We start from the raw sequence: 19,860 nt of genomic DNA, 5'->3' as shown, positions 1-19,860 counted from the left end.
GCGCGTATAAAACGGGATTGAACGAGGCCTACTGTTATGAGAAATAATTATTAAAAATAAATAGCCTGTAAGGTCAGGTTTTGTATTATTATTATTATTATTATTATTATTATTATTATTATTATTATGTTGTTGTTGTTGTTGTTGTTGTTGTTGTTGTTGTTGTTGTTGTTGTTGTTGTTGTTCGTTATGGTTCAGTATGTTAATAATTGTGTGTTAGTTTCACAATGTTGTTCGTTATGTTTTGATCAGTGTTTGTTACTGTTACACACACATAGGCTCTCGGATATTTTAACAGTCGAGCCTGTATTAAAAAAAAAAAAAAAACAATAAATACATTCACGTTCCCGTTGGAAACTATTATTAGTAACAGCTAACGCTTTCTTAGTAATAACGCCGTTATATTAAAAAGAGCAAAGCACAGGGAAGCATTGTAAAGCACAGAGAGGTCTGGTAAAGCACAGGGAAGCATTGTAAAGCACAGAGAGGTCTGGTAAAGCACAGGGAAGCATTGTAAAGCACAGAGAGGTCTGGTAAAGCATAGGGAAGCATTGTAAAGCACAGAGAGGTATGGTAAAGCATAGGGAAGCATTGTAAAGCACAGAGAGGTCTGGTAAAGCACAGGGAAGCATTGTAAAGCACAGAGAGGTCTGGTAAAGCACAGGGAAGCATTGTAAAGCACAGAGAGGTCTGGTAAAGCACAGGGAAGCATAAAGCACAGAGAGGTCTGGTAAAGCATAGGGAAGCATTGTAAAGCACAGAGAGGTCTGGTAAAGCATAGGGAAGCATTGTAAAGGAGAGGTCTGGTAAAGCACAGGGAAGCATTGTAAAGCACAGAGAGGTCTGGTAAAGCACAGGGAGCATTGTAAAGCACAGAGAGGTCTGGTAAAGCACAGGGAAGCATTGTAAAGCACAGAGAGGTCTGGTAAAGCACAGGGAAGCATTGTAAAGCACAGAGAGGTCTGGTAAAGCATAGGGAAGCATTGTAAAGCACAGAGAGGTCTGGTAAAGCACAGGGAAGCATTGTAAAGCACAGAGAGGTCTGGTAAAGCACAGGGAAGCATTGTAAAGCACAGAGAGGTCTGGTAAAGCATAGGGAAGCATTGTAAAGCACAGAGAGGTCTGGTAAAGCACAGGGAAGATTGTAAAGCACAGAGAGGTCTGGTAAAGCACAGGGAAGCATTGTAAAGCACAGAGAGGTCTGGTAAAGCACAGGGAAGCATTGTAAAGCACAGAGAGGTCTGTAAAGCACAGGGAAGCATTGTAAAGCACAGAGAGGTCTGGTAAAGCATAGGGAAGCATTGTAAAGCACAGAGAGGTCTGGTAAAGCATAGGGAAGCATTGTAAAGCACAGAGAGGTCTGGCAAAGCACAGGGAAGCATTGTAAAGCACAGAGAGGTCTGGTAAAGCATAGGGAAGCATTGTAAAGCACAGAGAGGTCTGGTAAAGCATAGGGAAGCATTGTAAAGCACAGAGAGGTCTGGTAAAGCACAGGGAAGCATTGTAAAGCACAGAGAGGTCTGGTAAAGCACAGGGAAGCATTGTAAAGCACAGAGAGGTGGGTAAAGCATAGGGAAGCATTGTAAAGCACATAGAGGTCTGGTAAAGCACAGGGAAGCATTGTAAAGCACAGAGAGGTCTGGTAAAGCACAGGGAAGCATTGTAAAGCACAGAGAGGTCTGGTAAAGCACAGGGAAGCATTGTAATGCACAGAGAGGTCTGGTAAAGCATAGGGAAGCATTGTAAAGCACAGAGAGGTCTGGTGAAGCACAGGGAAGCATTGTAAAGCACAGAGAGCTACTTAAGCAAATTCTTAGTTCAGGTAAGGGTCTCGTTAAGTAACCAAGGGCTCAGTTGGAACGAAAGCCAGCAGACAGAGGGGGTCCCCTAGTGCGACTAATAATAACGTCAAACCAAAGTCATCATTTTCTTCATTGATTAAACAGTCATGGAGAACCAGCTGCAGTTTAAAACAGACGACGAGCTCCGGGAGTTTTTCCGATCGAGGAAGGTCGAGATTGCGTCAATCAAAAGCCCTTTAATGCTCCTCAACCAACTGAGAGACAGCGACATCATCCCTGAAGAGAAATACCAGGTGAGAGGAGATAACTGTACCCTCAATGATCTTCAATGAGAGACAGGCAGACAGCGGCACTGCAATGGCTCTGTATTACACTACAATGGTAGCACAAGTATAGGGCAGCTGCAATGGGGTGAGGCTGGTAGAATGGGACCCCAGTGTGCTCACTATACCCTCAATGATCTTCAATGACAGGCAGACAGCGGCACTGCAATGGCTCTGTATTACACTACAATGAGCACAAGTATAGGGAGCTCAATGAAGAATGGGACCCCAGGACTATACCCTCAATGATCTTCAATGAGAGACAGGCAGACAGCGGCACTGCAATGGCTCTGTATTACACTACAATGGTAGCACAAGTATAGGGCAGCTGCAATGGGGTGAGGCTGGTAGAATGTGTGCTCACTATACCCTCAATGATCTTCAATGAGAGCAGACAGCGGCACTGCAATGGTTCTGTATTTCAATAATACTAGACTTCATTGAGGGGAGCTCTGAACCCCAGGACTGGGTGCTCTTCAAGGAGGGCTTGTGAGTTTCGACCCAATTCCGGAGGAAACAGCAGCTCCGGAATGCTCACTACAGCCTCCTTGACTGGATCGAGAAGGAGAAGCCGGAAAGAATCCGTCAGTTTTGGGAATGCGTTTTCGTGGATCACCTGATTCAGTCCTACCCAGCGCTGAAGCTCATGAGAGACGCTGTTTTGGAAAGTAAGCTATCTGACTTAACTAAGAAATGTATCATTTTAATAATGCTCCCCCCCCCCACCCCCGCTCACGCACTCACTCGCCCTGTCTGTTCTGGAAGGACCCAGCGGTTGCTTGGTGAACCACGGGGATGGGTTTTTCCAGGGTGGACCCGGAGAGTACTGCTCAATCTCCGGGCACCTCTGCACAGAACCGGGGGTCGGACCGGACCAAGGAAGAAACCAAAAAACTCCCAAACCCACTTAGGGTTTGGGTGAAAAAATTTATATATAATTATATATATATATATATATCTATATCTATATCTATATATATATATATATATATATATATATATATATATATAATATGTTTATATATCTTTCTGTTTGAAAGACCAAACGGGACCTTCCAGGGGCCCCAGGGAACGTTTTTCCCAGGATCGTCCTGGAGACGCTTCAGATCACGTGACAAAGCTTTCCCGTGGGCTGTTCCCACTCTGGGCGGGAGGTGCGGGTACTCCCCCCCGCCCACCCCAGGCGAGTGAAGGGGGTCAATGGTTCCAAGACAAACAAAATGTTTTATTTCAGGCTCCTTGTCGCAGGGCGGGTCGAGGGATGACAGGCAGCCCATTTGGACCTTCCCCTTATACAGAACCACCCTTCCCGTCACATGCGGAGAGAAGCAAGGGAATCTGGACAGGAAGAGACTGAGCAAAGGTGATAGCAGAGCACTCTTCAATATCAGGGTCTAGTGCTGTATATTATAAAGACATTTCAGAGGGCTGGATCTCATCAATATCAGGGTCTAGTGCTGTATATTATAAAGACATTTCAGAGGGCTGGATCTCATCAATATCAGGGTCTAGTGCTGTATATTATAAAGACATTTCAGAGGGCTGGATCTCATCAATATCAGGGTCTAGTGCTGTATATTATAAAGACATTTCAGAGGGCTGGATCTCATCAATATCAGGGTCTAGTGCTGTATATTATAAAGACATTTCAGAGGGCTGTGTCTCATCAATATCAGGGTCTAGCGCTGTATATTATAAAGACATTTCAGAGGGCTGGATCTCATCAATATCAGGGTCTAGTGCTGTATATTATAAAGACATTTCAGAGGGCTGTGTCTCATCAATATCAGGGTCTAGTGCTGTATATTATAAAGACATTTCAGAGGGCTGGATCTCATCAATATCAGGGTCTAGTGCTGTATATTATAAAGACATTTCAGAGGGCTGGATCTCATCAATATCAGGGTCTAGCGCTGTATATTATAAAGACATTTCAGAGGGCTGTGTCTCATCAATATCAGGGTCTAGTGCTGTATATTATAAAGACATTTCAGAGGGCTGTGTCTCATCAATATCAGGGTCTAGTGCTGTATATTATAAAGACATTTCAGAGGGCTGGATCTCATCAATATCAGGGTCTAGTGCTGTATATTATAAAGACATTTCAGAGGGCTGGATCTCATCAATATCAGGGTCTAGTGCTGTATATTATAAAGACATTTCAGAGGGCTGTATCTCATCAATATCAGGGTCTAGTGCTGTATATTATAAAGACATTTCAGAGGGCTGGATCTCATCAATATCAGGGTCTAGTGCTGTATATTATAAAGACATTTCAGAGGGCTGGATCTCATCAATATCAGGGTCTAGTGCTGTATATTATAAAGACATTTCAGAGGGCTGGATCTCATCAATATCAGGGTCTAGTGCTGTATATTATAAAGACATTTCAGAGGGCTGGATCTCATCAATATCAGGGTCTAGTGCTGTATATTATAAAGACATTTCAGAGGGCTGGATCTCATCAATATCAGGGTCTAGTGCTGTATATTATAAAGACATTTCAGAGGACTGTGTCTCATCAATATCAGGCTCTAGCACTATGTATTGCTGTGTTTTAGGGGAGCCCTGTGTCTTAGTGGAGGGTCGGTGGTTCAGCCCCGGGGAATTTGAGGAGTTGGGGGGACGGGGGAACTGCAGAAATTGGAAAAAAAGTATCTACTGTAACCGCACCCCACTGAGCAAACTGTTCAAGGTAAGATAGAGAACAGGGCTTGCCAGACCTCTCTGTGCTTTACAATGCTTCCCTGTGCTTTACCAGACCTCTCTGTGCTTTACAATGCTTCCCTGTGCTTTACCATACCTCTCTGTGCTTTACAATGCTTCCCTGTGCTTTACCAGACCTCTCTGTGCTTTACAATGCTTCCCTGTGCTTTACCACACCTCTCTGTGCTTTACAATGCTTCCCTGTGCTTTACCAGACCTCTCTGTGCTTTACAATGCTTCCCTGTGCTTTACCAGACCTCTCTGTGCTTTACAATGCTTCCCTATGCTTTACCAGACCTCTCTGTGCTTTACAATGCTTCCCTATGCTTTACCAGACCTCTCTGTGCTTTACAATGCTTTCCTATGCTTTACCAGACCTCTCTGTGCTTTACAATGCTTCCCTGTGCTTTACCAGACCTCTCTCTGCTTTACAATGCTTCCCTATGCTTGCACTATACCCTCCACTCCAGCAGGGGGCAGTAATGTATCAGTGGTTTTTAAAGACTGTGTGTTTTTATTACAGGAGGGTCATCTTGCATCTCCACGCCTTAAAAGACGAAAACCAGACAGAGCAGCTGGGGTACGTGAAGATTTAAAAACAAATAGAATTAAAGTTCTCCGGAAATAACGAGGGGTTCCCCGAGGGTCTCCCCTGGTAAAGGCACGGCCGCGTGGGGTGCAGGGGGGGAGTCACACAGTCAGGGGAGCGCTGGTTCCTGGCTGTGTCGAGTCTCTGGTCCTCGCTCGGTACTCTGAAGGGAGCGTCGCATTGGCCCTCACCTTCTCCCGTGTGTTAGGGAGGCAGAACTGGCCGAGACTGTTTCTTCTCATCACTCTGCAGCGCACCCTGCTGGCCAGCCTCTCCGAGGGGACTCCTGCAGGGCTGGCTTTGTCCTCCAGAGGGCAGTAGCTCGCTGCCCTCCGCTCCTGGGTGTGGAAGAGGGAGCTGGCTGGGTCGTGGGGTCGGAGGACTCCCACTGAACCATCGGGGCTCCTGAGAGCTGTTCACCCCTGTGGAGAGAAATCACACAAATATATCATCTAGCTCTGTGTTTAACAGGAGGGACGAGCTGAATCTCAGACATCCCGAAAGAGAAATTTGCCTGAAGAATGTGATGCTGTAAGTCTTCTATTAAAAAACTAGACCCTGTACAATAGATACGAGAGACTAAGTCAAGCAGCCATTAACTGAGAGAAGAGAGACTGAGTCAAGCAGCCGTTAACTGAGAGACTGAGTCAAGTAGACATGTTAGCTGATGTATTTGTTGAGTTTTTCTTTTTCTTTTTTCAGAGCACAAACAGGCTGGTAAAACTGCAATGTCAGGTAATGATCTCGTTCATTTTTTAATATTAGGGGGGGGGGGGGGGTATTATGAACGGGTCAAACTTTGAGCCCAGACAGGTCTGTCCTTAACTTCAACTAAATTACACTGATATAGCAACTAACTTTATGCCTTTTTAAAAGATTTTGATTACTGTCTGTATATATATATATATATATTTTTTGTATTGTGTTATTTCTCCCCATCGACCCTCTTCAGAACAGGTCCTTGTATCAAGGGCTCTGTCCTGGTTGAATAAATACATTTCAACACCAGAAAATAGCAGAACACATTTCGTATTGTAAGCAAGGCTGGCTGATCCCAGCGGGTTAGAGAAAGGGGGGGTCTTGATACCAGGAGGTTCAAATCCCGGCTGAGCCTCCGACTCGCTGTGTGTGTGTGTGTGTGTGTGCGTGTGTGTGTGTGTGTGTGTGTGTGTGTGTGTGTGTGTGTGTGTGTGACCCTGAGCGAGTCACTTCACCTCCTTGTGCTCCGTCCTTCGGACGAGACGTCAAACAAACGAGGTCCTATTGGAAGAGACTCTGCAGCAGCAGCAGTTGTTGGTGATGCAGAGTTCACCCCCCTAGTCTCTGGAAGTCTCTTTGGGAGAAAAGCCTCAGCTGAACGACTCAATAATAATAATAATAATAATGATATACATATATATTAAGGATTCATTCTTGATGGGGATTGGTTGATTTTTTTTTCCTGCAGAATCTGAGGATGATGAAGACCTCTCCATCTTCTCTCCTAAAACTCTCCCGGTTTCTTTCGGACGTGCTCAAGGAACCCTTCACAAGGAACGCTTCGCTAGTGGTCAGTGTAACACAGAGCCATTGCAGTGCCGCTGCCTGCCTGTCTCTCATTGAAGATCATTGAGGGTATAGTGAGCACACTGGGGTCCCATTCTACTAGCCTCACCCCATTGCAGCTGCCCTATACTTGTGCTACCATTGTAGTGTAATACAGAGCCATTGCAGTGCCGCTGTCTGCCTGTCTCTCATTGAAGATCATTGAGGGTATAGTGAGCACACTGGGGTCCCATTCTACCAGCCTTACCCCATTGCAGCTGCCCTATACTTGTGCTACCATTGTAGTGTAAAACAGAGCCATTGGGCTAGTGTGTGAGTTTGTAACCCTGCTCAAATTCCTGGTTCCTGATCATTGCAATATTAATAATACTAGACTTCATTGAGGGGAGCTCTGAACCCCAGGACTGGGTGCAGCAGCAGCAGGGCGTGTGTGTGTTTTGAAGGCCGGGTGTGATGCAGCAGGGCTGGCGTGTGTGTGTTTTGAAGGCTGGGTGTGATGCTGCCCTCGTCTCTCCTGGTTTGGTGTTTTGCAGGGACCTGTGGGAAGTGTATTCGCACCCCCGAGAGCTGGCTGACTCCCCACGACTTCACCGGCATGGACGGGACGGTCGCTGACAGGTCTTGGAGGAAAAACATCACCTGCAAGGGAAAGCCGCTGACCTACCTCTTAAAGGTGAGAGTCCCACGGGCACTCGAGGAGCCTGCTCCCTCTGCCCGTCGCTCCCGGCAACGGTTACCCGCGGCAACAGAGCCAGCTGAGCCCGGCTGCCTCGTACTTGATGGAGCTTTGAGTGAGGACAAAGATATTTCTTTTTTTCTTTCAGAAAAAAATTCTAGTGATTCATTCTCTTCTCTGCAAATGCCATAACTGCAAGGATGAGACTTGCTGGGTGAGTGACTGGATTGAATTGCATTGGAACTGCAGTTTGAGATCACTAGACTAGACTGTATTGAATTGCATTGGAACTGCAGTTTGAGATCACTAGACTAGACTGTATTGAATTGCATTGGAACTGCAGTTTGAGATCACTAGACTAGACTGTATTGAATTGCATTGGAACTGCAGTTTGAGATCACTAGACTAGACTGTATTGAATTGCATTGGAGCTGCAGTTTGAGATCACTAGACTAGACTGTTTGAGATGCACTTTGAGATCACTAGACTAGACTGTATTGAATTGCATTGGAACTGCAGTTTGAGATCACTAGACTAGACTGTATTGAATTGCACTGGAACTGCAGTTTGAGGTCACTAGACTAGACTGTATTGAATCGCATTGGAACTCCTGTGTGTGTTTTTTCCCCACAGCAAAACAATGACGATGACTGTAAGGTCTGCTCCCACGGAGGGAGTCTCGTCTGCTGTGACCGCTGCCCCCTCGCCTTCCACGCAGACTGCCACGTTCCCACGGCAGAGGATCCAGCCTCCAGGTCAGCCGCCCTCCCGCCCCCTTTCCCATCTGGAGAATCCTGAGTGCCAGATGCCTCGTTCCTGATAAGCTGCAGTTCCTTTTAAGATTCAGCTGGTGTGTTTTGCTTCACTGTGAGAGGGTCAGGCTGACAGAGTTGTCCTCACAAGGACGATCTGCCCCTCAGTTAGTGTTCTCCAGAGAAGCTAGATAAAGGCAGATTTAAAAAAAATAAAAACTTATATGAAACTAAATATTGAAGGAAACCTGAACCAGCCTGATTGAAGCAGTTAGGAGTCTCCAGGCGGGTTCGGAGCCGGGTTTAAAGACTTCTTTCCCAGGCAGGCAGTGCGGTCCTGCGTTTTAAATCTAGGGGCTTGTCACCAGAAGGTCACCGGGTTCAAATCCCACTCCAGCCACTGACTGACTCACTGTGTGTGTGCGTGTGCGTGTCCCTGAGCGAGTCACTTCACCTCCTTGTGCTCCGTCCTTCGGACGAGACGTCAAACAAACGAGGTCCTATTGGAAGCGACTCTGCCTCTGTAAAGCGCTCTGTGATGGCAGTCCACTGTGAAAGGCGCTATATAAAAATAGATATTATTATTTCCTTACTGGAAGACAAGACGAGTAAACCGAGAACTTCCCTGGTTAACGGAATCGTATTTCCAGGCAACGGTTCCCTAATAAAGTGGCCGGACCCCGCCTCGCTGCTGTGTAGTTATTTATTGTGTTTGATTTCGTTTCAGCGGTGTGTGGTTCTGCACCTTCTGTAAAATAAAGGAGGTTCAGAAGACGCCCAGACTCCGCTCGCTGAAGCAGGTGGACGTTCTGGCTCAGGAGATCAGAACTTGGCTGCTGGTGAGTGAAGCAGAAATTCAGTTCATCTGTCCTCCAAGAAATGTGACCAGTCTGGACTCTGTGGGCTTCTGTAGCTTACTGACCAGCCTGTCCGTGACTTCATCTTGACAGCAGCCTTTGATGCCCGCATGGCATCGTAAGCCCTCTCCTCCTCATTCTCCTATTTCTCCACCTTCTCTTCCTTTTTCTCCTTTTCCTTTTCCTCCTCCTCCTCCTTCCCTTCTCCTTCTCTTCCCCTCTTTCTCCTCCTTCTCCTTCCCTTCTCCTTCTCCTCCTCCTCCTCCTCATGCTTTTTCATTGATGGTTTCCAGGAGTGCCAGTATCTCTTGCTCAGTCTCTACAGCTCCAAGGACAGTCGGATCTTCTGTCCCAATCCGTGCCACACGGTGAGTAGAAGCAGGTACATCCTGTCCCGTCCCCGGTCGTGGGGACCCCCTCGTCTGCTGGCTTTCGTTCCAACTGAGCCCTCAGTTACTTAACTAGACCCTTACCTGAACTAGGAATTTGCTTAATTAGCTCTCTGTCCTTTACAATGCTTCCCTATGCTTTACCAGACCTCTCTGTGCTTTACAATGCTTCCCTATGCTTTACCAGACCTCTCTGTGCTTTACAATGCTTCCCTATGCTTTACCAGACCTCTCTGTGCTTTACAATGCTTCCCTATGCTTTACCAGACCTCTCTGTGCTTTACAATGCTTCCCTATGCTTTACCAGACCTCTCTGTGCTTTACAATGCTTCTCTGTGCTTTACCAGACCTCTCTGTGCTTTACAATGCTTCCCTGTGCTTTACCAGACCTCTCTGTGCTTTACAATGCTTCCCTATGCTTTACCAGACCTCTCTGTGCTTTACAATGCTTCCCTATGCTTTACCAGACCTCTCTGTGCTTTACAATGCTTCCCCTGTGCTTTACCAGACCTCTCTGTGCTTTACAATGCTTCCCCAAGCTTTACATACCTCTTTGTGCTTTACAATACTTCCCAGCTATGCTACCGCATACCTCTTTGTGAGAGACATTACAATGCTTCCCTGTGCTTTACAAGGTGACCTCTCTGTGCTTTACAATGCTTCCCTGTGCTTTACCAGGACCTCTCTGTGCTTTACAATGCTTCCTGTAATGCTTTACCAGACCTCTAATGTGCTTCCTACAATGCTGCAGCCCTCTGCTTTACCAGACCTCTCTGTGCTTTACAATGCTCCCGCTGCACAGCAGTGTGATCCAGTCCTGCTTTCACTAGTGTTTAATAATCAGACTCCCGCTGCACAGCAGTGTGATCCAGTCCTGCTTTCACCAGGAGTTTAATAATCAGACTCCCGCTCTGTGATCCAGTCCTGCTTCACTAGGAGTTTAATAATCAGCTTCCGCTGCACAGCTTTACCAGTCCTGCTCTCTGTTTAATAATCAGCTTTACAGCAGTGCTTGCCACTAGGAGCTTAATAATCAGACCCCGCTGCACAGCAGTGTGATCCAGTCCTGGTTTCACTAGGAGTTTAATAATCAGACTCCCGCTGCACAGCTTGTGATCCAGTGCTGCTCCCACTAGGAGTTTAATAATCAGACTCCCGCTGCACAGCCGTGTGATCCAGTCCTGCTTTCACCAGGTTTAATAATCAGACTACCGCTGCACAGCATTGTGATCCCATCCTGGCTTCACTAGGTCAAGGATAATCAGGCTGCACAGCGTGTGATCCATTCCTGCTTTCACTAGCAATAATCAGACTCCCGTGGGGTGATCCAGTCCTGCTTTCACTAGGAGTTTAATAATCAGACTCCCGCTGCACAGCAGTGTGATCCAGTCCTGCTTTCACTAGGAGTTTAATAATCAGACTCCCGCTGCACAGCATGTGATCCAGTCCTGCTTTCACTAGGAGTTTAATAATCAGACTCCCGCTGCACAGCAGTGTGATCCAGTCCTGCTTTCACTAGGAGTTTAATAATCAGACTCCCGCTGCACAGCTTGTGATCCAGTCCTGCTTTCACTAGGAGTTTAATAATCAGACTCCCGCTGCACAGCAGTGTGATCCAGTCCTGCTTTCACTAGGAGTTTAATAATCAGACTCCCGCTGCACAGCAGTGTGATCCAGTCCTGCTTTCACTAGGAGTTTAATAATCAGACTCCCGCTGCACAGCGGTGTGATCCAGTCCTGCTTTCACTAGGAGTTTAATAATCAGACTCCCGCTGCACAGCAGTGTGATCCAGTCCTGCTTTCACTAGGAGTTTAATAATCAGACTCCCGCTGCACAGCAGTGTGATCCAGTCCTGCTTTCACTAGGAGTTTAATAATCAGACTCCCGCTGCACAGCGGTGTGATCCAGTCCTGCTTTCACTAGGAGTTTAATAATCAGACTCCCGCTGCACAGCAGTGTGATCCAGTCCTGCTTTCACTAGGAGTTTAATAATCAGACTCCCGCTGCACAGCGGTGTGATCCAGTCCTGCTTTCACTAGGAGTTTAATAATCAGACTCCCGCTGCGCAGCAGTGTGATCCAGTCCTGCTTTCACTAGGAGTTTAATAATAAGACACACCTGAGCTTGTTAGCTAGACACACTGGGGGCTGATCAAGCTGGTAGCAGTGAAACCTGGACTGGATCACACTGCTGTGCAATAGGAGTCTGATTCCCAGCGCTGGACCGGGTTTGCTTAGCAGACGAGAAAATAAACCTAAAACTAATTTTCCCTTTCACCTCCTCCTCCTCCTCCTCCTCCTTCCAGGATAATAAGTACGGGAGAATGGGTCAGAAACTGTACGCTGAGTTCGAGGAAAACTTCAAGAATGTTTTTGGCATCGAGCAGTAAAAGCCAATCCCCCCTGTCTGCACTGAGAACTGCGCCCCCTACCCCCTTGGAGGACATCATTTCCATGACCACGGGATGGACAGACAATCACTGTCAAGCAGTCCCCCCTCAACGCCCGTTTCTACGCTAGCAGAGTGAAGAGACTCAACCAGTGCGAGTTTGCGACGGGATGTGGGCCGTTCTTTCCCAGCATGCCTTGGGGGCCCAAGGCCCATGCGTTGACAAAACCGAATCTCGCCCGTTTTGACCTGGAGCTCAATTACAGTTCCAGATATTGCATTAATTAAAATATATTAATTATGAACATGTTTTTATTTGATCCACAGCGCGTTGGTGTCTGTGGGCAGCATGTTGTTAATAACTAGAATAACTGAGGCACTGCTCAGCCACTTGCTTGAATGTAAATCTTATTTTAGCCTTTCTGTAGAAAGAGAGACCTCTGAGGTCTTGAGATCCTCTGCTGAAGTCTCTCAGTGTCTTCAGTGTGAATTCAATGGCAAACGTTTCCACTAGAAGAGTCTCTCAGTGTCTTCAGTGTGAATTCAGTGGCAAACGTTTCCACTAGAAGAGTCTCTCTCAGTGTCTTCAGTGTGAATTCAATGGCAAACGTTTCCACTAGAAGTCTCTCTCAGTGTCTTCAGTGTTAATTCAATGGCAAACGTTTCCACTAGAAGTCTCTCTCAGTGTCTTCAGTGTGAATTCAATGGCAAACGTTTCCACTAGAAGTATCTCTCTGTGTCAGCATTTTAAGCCATTGAATTCACACTGAAGACACTGAGAGAGACTCCCAGTGGAAACGTTTCTCATTGAATTCACACTGAAGACACTGAGAGAGACTTCTAGTGGAAACGTTTGCCATTGAATTCACACTGAAGTGATTTCTGATTGATTGTATATGCTTTTTAATCTATTGATGAATGTAAACTCAATTGTACTAATTTTTTGCAGTACTGATTTTAGGATCACAATGATAAGGGTCTGTATGAGACAGGAATTTTCACTGGAAGTGAAGTCTGAAATATTTCCTTTGGAAGACACACCTGAGCTTGTTCCCTAGACACACTGGGGGCTGATCAAGCTGGTAGCAGTGAAACCTGGACTGGATCACACTGCTGTGCAATAGGAGTCCGATTCCCAGCCCTGTTCAGTCTTCAGTATTTCTGCATAGAATTTGATTAGCCTTGGAGAGAATAGGAGCAGAGATGAGTCCTGCAAATGGAGTCGCGATGGTTGTTCCATTAAAGGTGAAAAGTCTCCCAGAGGAAATATTCATTTTTTGCCGCAGTCGAACGCTGCCGCATTTAAAATTCCCTCTCTTAATATAAAACCCTACAATGTTATTAAATTTAAATTTTTTAATTTAAAAAAAAAAAAAAAAAAAAAAAAAAAATACTTTGTGTATAATTACTTTTACAATGTATTTCCTAAAAAAAAAAAAATTATATATTCCTTTTTATTGATTCAAATACAGAACACTATACTGTTGGTTTATCCATGTTGATGTATGTTGATACAGGTAAGCTAATATATTTGAAAGAAATTTCAGAGGGCTGGATCTCATCAATATCAGGGTCTAGTGCTGTATATTATAAAGACATTTCAGAGGGCTGGATCTCATCAATATCAGGGTCTAGTGCTGTATATTATAAAGACATTTCAGAGGGCTGTGTCTCATCAATATCAGGGTAAAGACATTTCAGCTGTATCAATATCAGGGTCTAGCGCTGTATATTATAAAGACATTTCAGAGGGCTGGATCTCATCAATATCAGGGTCTAGCGCTGTATATTATAAAGACATTTCAGAGGGCTGGATCTCATCAATATCAGGGTCTAGTGCTGTATATTATAAAGACATTTCAGAGGGCTGGATCTCATCAATATCAGGGTCTAGTGCTGTATATTATAAAGACATTTCAGAGGGCTGTGTCTCATCAATATCAGGGTCTAGTGCTGTATATTATAAAGACATTTCAGAGGGCTGGATCTCATCAATATCAGGGTCTAGTGCTGTATATTATAAAGACATTTCAGAGGGCTGGATCTCATCAATATCAGGGTCTAGTGCTGTATATTATAAAGACATTTCAGAGGGCTGGATCTCATCAATATCAGGGTCTAGCGCTGTATATTATAAAGACATTTCAGAGGGCTGGATCTCATCAATATCAGGGTCTAGTGCTGTATATTATAAAGACATTTCAGAGGGCTGGATCTCATCAATATCAGGGTCTAGTGCTGTATATTATAAAGACATTTCAGAGGGCTGGATCTCATCAATATCAGGGTCTAGTGCTGTATATTATAAAGACATTTCAGAGGGCTGTGTCTCATCAATATCAGGGTCTAGTGCTGTATATTATAAAGACATTTCAGAGGGCTGGATCTCATCAATATCAGGGTCTAGTGCTGTATATTATAAAGACATTTCAGAGGGCTGTGTCTCATCAATATCAGGGTCTAGTGCTGTATATTATAAAGACATTTCAGAGGGCTGGATCTCATCAATATCAGGGTCTAGTGCTGTATATTATAAAGACATTTCAGAGGGCTGGATCTCATCAATATCAGGGTCTAGTTGTATATTATAAAGACATTTCAGAGGGCTGGATCTCATCAATATCAGGGTCTAGTGCTGTATATTATAAAGACATTTCAGAGGGCTGGATCTCATCAATATCAGGGTCTAGTGCTGTATATTATAAAGACATTTCAGAGGGCTGGATCTCATCAATATCAGGGTCTAGTGCTGTATATTATAAAGACATTTCAGAGGGCTGGATCTCATCAATATCAGGGTCTAGTGCTGTATATTATAAAGACATTTCAGAGGGCTGGATCTCATCAATATCAGGGTCTAGTGCTGTATATTATAAAGACATTTCAGAGGGCTGGATCTCATCAATATCAGGGTCTAGTGCTGTATATTATAAAGACATTTCAGAGGGCTGGATCTCATCAATATCAGGGTCTAGTGCTGTATATTATAAAGACATTTCAGAGGGCTGGATCTCATCAATATCAGGGTCTAGTGCTGTATATTATAAAGACATTTCAGAGGGCTGTGTCTCATCAATATCAGGGTCTAGCGCTGTATATTATAAAGACATTTCAGAGGGCTGGATCTCATCAATATCAGGGTCTAGTGCTGTATATTATAAAGACATTTCAGAGGGCTGGATCTCATCAATATCAGGGTCTAGTGCTGTATATAAAGACATTTCAGAGGGCTGGATCTCATCAATATCAGCTGGATCTCATCAATATCAGACTATTATTATAAAGACATTTCAGAGGGCTGGATCTCATCAATATCAGGGTCTAGTGCTGTATATTATAAAGACATTTCAGAGGGCTGTATATCAATATCAGGGTCTAGTGCTGTATATTATAAAGACATTTCAGAGGGCTGGATCTCATCAATATCAGGGTCTAGTGCTGTATATTATAAAGACATTTCAGAGGGCTGGATCTCATCATCGCAGGCTAGGATTAGGCCTAGGTAACTACAATCACACTATGTAACACAATTTTTGTTCCTGGGTAGTAATGTATATTTCCTAATTGCTTATTATTCCCCACAAACTTTGCTTTTTGTGACCAGGACATAAAGTCAGAAAAAAACAACATATGAATCCAAATTAACATGTATTTATACTAAGGTAATACAAAGATGACTACAAAAGAAGAAGTGAGTAGTTTTTCGAGATTTACGATTACACTGTAAATACATGTTAACTTGGATTCATATGTTGTTTTTTTCTGACTTTATGTGAACGAAAAGACACACATTTGCACGTTTTCTCAGTGGAAATAGTGATATTTTGAAATATCACTGTCCTGGTCACAAAAGCAAAGTTTGTGGGGAATAATAGCCATTTTCTATACTTTTGAGGCATAAGCAATTAGGAAATAACACTTACTACCCAGGAACCAAAACACGGTGTTATTATTATTATTTATTTAAAGATATGTAATATTTATTAATAAAAATTAATTAATAAAATTTAAAAAGTTCAGGTTCTACCGAGATTTGAACTCGGATCGCTGGATTCAGAGTCCAGAGTGCTAACCATTACACCATAGAACCAGCTGAGTGAACCAGCGCGTTTCTGACTAATAGACCTGATTAAAACCGCATTTTAATCAAAAACCAAATAGGAGCGTTTGCTCTGTTAAATAATCAGCTTTACCGGCTGGCTCGGTTCGGCTCGGTTCGGCTCGGTTCCGCTCGGAGCGCTCCTGAGCGTTGCAGCGATCGCCCCCTGCAGGAATCAAGCGGAGGCGACAGGCAGGACCGTGACCCGGTCCCCACTTTAGAAGCTGTGCATTAATTAAGCTGTTAATTGTTTTAATATATGGCTTGCGGTATTAATATTATTCATAGTTTGTATTGAACACAGATGTGAGGTTCGGTGCAAACAGAGAGATCTCAGCGAGGTGCAGCTGGGGTGGGGGGGCATTTAATCAACAATCACCCCCAGAAACACGAAACAAGCAAAGAGTTGTTATTTTATATTAGTTTAAACGAGCTCGGCGTGCTTCTTGACGCTGTGAAGCATCTGAATCGTGCGTTGCCCTGCTAACAACGAAACACGAGCCTAATTAATTCAGTTTCCTGGAATTAATAACAAATTCTGTGCATAAACGACGATCCGGACCGGTGTTTGAAAAAGACTGCGAGTGGAAACGTTAGTCAATTAAACGCGATGCATTTATTTTTTTTAGTATATTTTTTAAAAGTTAATTGCATTGCAAAAATATATAATATATATATATAATATATATATATATATATATATATATATATATATATATATATATATATATATATATATATATATATATATAAAAATTTACGTTACGCGCTATTGTCTGAGTCTTTTCGTTATTGGCAGACACAATGACAGATGTTTTTTTTTTTTTTTGTGTTGCTAAAGAAAGCAACCAAAACCAATGACTCCATTACAATGTTTAAACATTATTATTAAAAATTTTTTGATGTATTCTTCTCGCCTGTAAAAAAAATTTTGCCGTGCAACGCTTGATGTAAAAAAAACCCGTTGCGAACTACAATACCCACAATCCTCAGCGCCACACACGCCCGACGCGTTCTGCGGCGCGACCAATGAGCGAAGGCGGTATTCGGAGGCGCGTTGAAGATGGAGGAAGGCGAGTGGGTGAGTGCGCGCATCGGCGTGTGTTTTATTTATTTGTTGTTGTTGTTGTTGTTGCAAAACAAACAGGCAAACGAACAAAAACAACATTGAAATGAAGTTTTTTTTTTTTTTCGCGACGCAGTTCGTTGCAAGGCAGACCCGCTGGAGGGAGCACGCCGGTTTTGGAGCGCATTGAATAGTGAACGATGCATTGAATAGAGAGAGAGAGAGACAGAGACAGACTGTCTTATAAAACGTGTCTCACCGCACAGTGTTACACGCATGAGCACAGCTGTGCACGAAAACGTTTGCATCTCCCTGTAGAATGACCGTGCTGGCTGGGACTACAGCTCCCAGCATGCCTCTGCACCTGCGGCAGGGGTGGAGGCATGCTGGGAGCTGTAGTTCTTTACGCTGTGGGTCTCGTATCACAAGCGATACAGACCTCTATTACGATACATCATGTACAGCTGCGGGCAAAAGCTTAGCAGCATCACCCTCTATATAGAATGAACTGATTCAGCTTCATAGAGTCCAGTGAAAGCTGCTGAATAATGTTCCCTTGTTAACATATTGAATTGCAACCCCCCTCTATATAGAATGAACTGATTCAGCTTCATAGAGTCCAGTGAAAGCTGCTGAATAATGTTCCCTTGTTAACATATTGAATTGCACCCCCTCTATATAGAATGAACTCCCTCAGCTTCATAGAGTCCAGTGAAAGCAGCTGAATAATGTTCCCTTGTTAACATATTGAATTGCACCCCCTCTATATAGAATGAACTGATTCAGCTTCATAGAGTCCAGTGAAAGCTGCTGAATAATGTTCCCTTGTTAACATATTGAATTGCACCCCCTCTATATAGAATGAACTCCCTCAGCTTCATAGAGTCCAGTGAAAGCTGCTGAATAATGTTCCCTTGTTATCATATTGAATTGCACCCCCTCTATATAGAATGAACTCCCTCAGCTTCATAGAGTCCAGTGAAAGCTGCTGAATAATGTTCCCTTGTTAACATATTGAATTGCACCCCCTCTATATAGAATGAACTCACTCAGCTTCATAGAGTCCAGTGAAAGCTGCTGAATAATGTTCCCTTGTTAACATATTGAATTGCACCCCCTCTATATAGAATGAACTCCCTCAGCTTCATAGAGTCCAGTGAGAGCTGCTGAATAATGTTCCCTTGTTTTCATATTGAATTGCACCCCCTTCTATATAGAATGAACTCCCTCAGCTTCATAGAGTCCAGTGAAAGCTGCTGAATAATGTTCCCTTGTTAACATATTGAATTGCACCCCCTCTATATAGAATGAACTCCCTCAGCTTCATAGAGTCCAGTGAAAGCTGCTGAATAATGTTCCCTTGTTAACATATTGAATTGCACCCCCTCTATATAGAATGAACTCCCTCAGCTTCATAGAGTCCAGTGAAAGCTGCTGAATCTCGTGAGCTTGTTAACATATTGAATTGCACCCCCTCTGTATAGAATGAACTGATTCAGCTTCATAGAGCCCAGTGAAAGCTGCTGAATAATGTTCCCTTGTTAACATATTGAATTCCACCCCCTCTATATAGAATGAACTGATTTGGCTTCATAAGTCTGGACTAATATTCTGATTTCCAGTAGCGCTCTCTCTCTCTCTCTCTCTCTCTCTCTCTCCTCTAGGGAAACCCGCATTTATTATTTAGAGCTGTCTCAGTTTTCTTAAGATCTCTTCAATTATTTGCAGGGTGAGCTCTCTTCCTCTCCAGGCTATGAAGATGACTCTCTGGATCTGGAAGATTTGCAGCTCTTCGGGGGCTACGACAGCCCAGGACCCCCCAGGAGTGACGAGGGGAGCACAAGGTTCGAAGAGGAGGAGGAGGAGGAGGAGGAGGGGTCACTGACTGCAGCCCCAGCCAGAAGACCACAGACCCCTCCTCCTCCCCCCCACACACACAGAACCCAAGACGAGAGCCACGAACCGGGTGAGAATCGCAGGGCTGGGAGTTGGACTCCCGCTGCACAGCAGTGTGATCCAGTCCTGCTTTCACTAGGAGTTTAATAATCAGACTCCCGCTGCACAGCAGTGTGATCCAGTCCTGCTTTCACTAGGAGTTTAATAATCAGACTCCCGCTGCACAGCAGTGTGATCCAGTCCTGCTTTCACTAGGAGTTTAATAATCAGACTCCCGCTGCACAGCAGTGTGATCCAGTCCTGCTTTCACTAGGAGTTTAATAATAAGACGAAATTGAGTTTGAGGAGACTCCGTCACAGCTAAGGTCTAGGACGAGTTGTCTTTTTGTCCTCAAATTTTTAGTCTGAAGGGCAAGCGTGTCCGTCACATTAGGTCAGGAGACGAAAGGTTGTGTGATACTCAAATTTGGTAGTTGAGGGCGACGTTTTTTGTGTAGTCACACTAGGTCAGGGGACGAAGGTTATGATCTTCAAATTTTTACGCTGCACGTGTACGTCAGTCGTGCCTTTACGTAGGAGGTCTAGTGTCAGACAAATTAATCTCCCGCTGCACAGCAGTGTGATCCATTCCTGGTTTCACTAGGAGTTTAATAAATCAGACTCCCGCTGCACAGCAGTGTGATCCAGTCCTGCTTTCACTAGGAGTTTAATAATCAGACTCCCGCTGCACAGCAGAGTGATCCAGTCCTGCTTTCACTAGGAGTTTAATAA

At 44.4% G+C, this 19,860-nt stretch overlaps 2 protein-coding genes and 1 non-coding gene across 6 annotated transcripts in view; 2 read left to right on the top strand and 1 right to left on the bottom strand.

Annotated features, from left to right (window-relative positions):
• The window catches only part of LOC121306077 (histone acetyltransferase p300-like), a 456,244-nt gene that overhangs the window by 304,593 nt on the left and 131,791 nt on the right, over window positions 1-19,860 (top strand).
• LOC121306169 (nuclear body protein SP140-like protein) lies at window positions 3,365-9,826 on the top strand. Of its 4 annotated transcripts, XM_041237912.1 has the most exons (11): window positions 3,365-3,488; window positions 4,687-4,820; window positions 5,355-5,411; window positions 5,892-5,951; window positions 6,123-6,155; window positions 6,868-6,969; window positions 7,499-7,638; window positions 7,790-7,855; window positions 8,275-8,396; window positions 9,121-9,232; window positions 9,544-9,826. In XM_041237912.1, the coding sequence occupies exons 5-11, from the start codon at window positions 6,149-6,151 to the stop codon at window positions 9,709-9,711; spliced, it is 717 nt and encodes a 238-aa protein (XP_041093846.1). In that variant the 5' UTR covers window positions 3,365-3,488; window positions 4,687-4,820; window positions 5,355-5,411; window positions 5,892-5,951; window positions 6,123-6,148; the 3' UTR covers window positions 9,712-9,826. The 4 variants fall into 4 exon arrangements, with proteins under 4 accessions (XP_041093846.1, XP_041093849.1, XP_041093848.1 ...); XM_041237915.1 differs by lacking the exon at window positions 4,687-4,820; XM_041237914.1 differs by lacking the exon at window positions 5,892-5,951.
• Window positions 16,047-16,118, bottom strand: trnaq-cug. The gene has a single exon. It is a non-coding gene; the product is annotated as a tRNA-Gln (tRNA).

The sequence above is a fragment of the Polyodon spathula genome, chromosome 46 (assembly GCF_017654505.1).
Source record: "Polyodon spathula isolate WHYD16114869_AA chromosome 46, ASM1765450v1, whole genome shotgun sequence".
Classification (NCBI taxonomy): Eukaryota; Metazoa; Chordata; class Actinopteri; order Acipenseriformes; family Polyodontidae; genus Polyodon; species Polyodon spathula.
The sequence above is the reverse complement of the archived record's forward strand: the minus strand, read 5'-3'. Positions and strand labels throughout refer to the sequence as shown.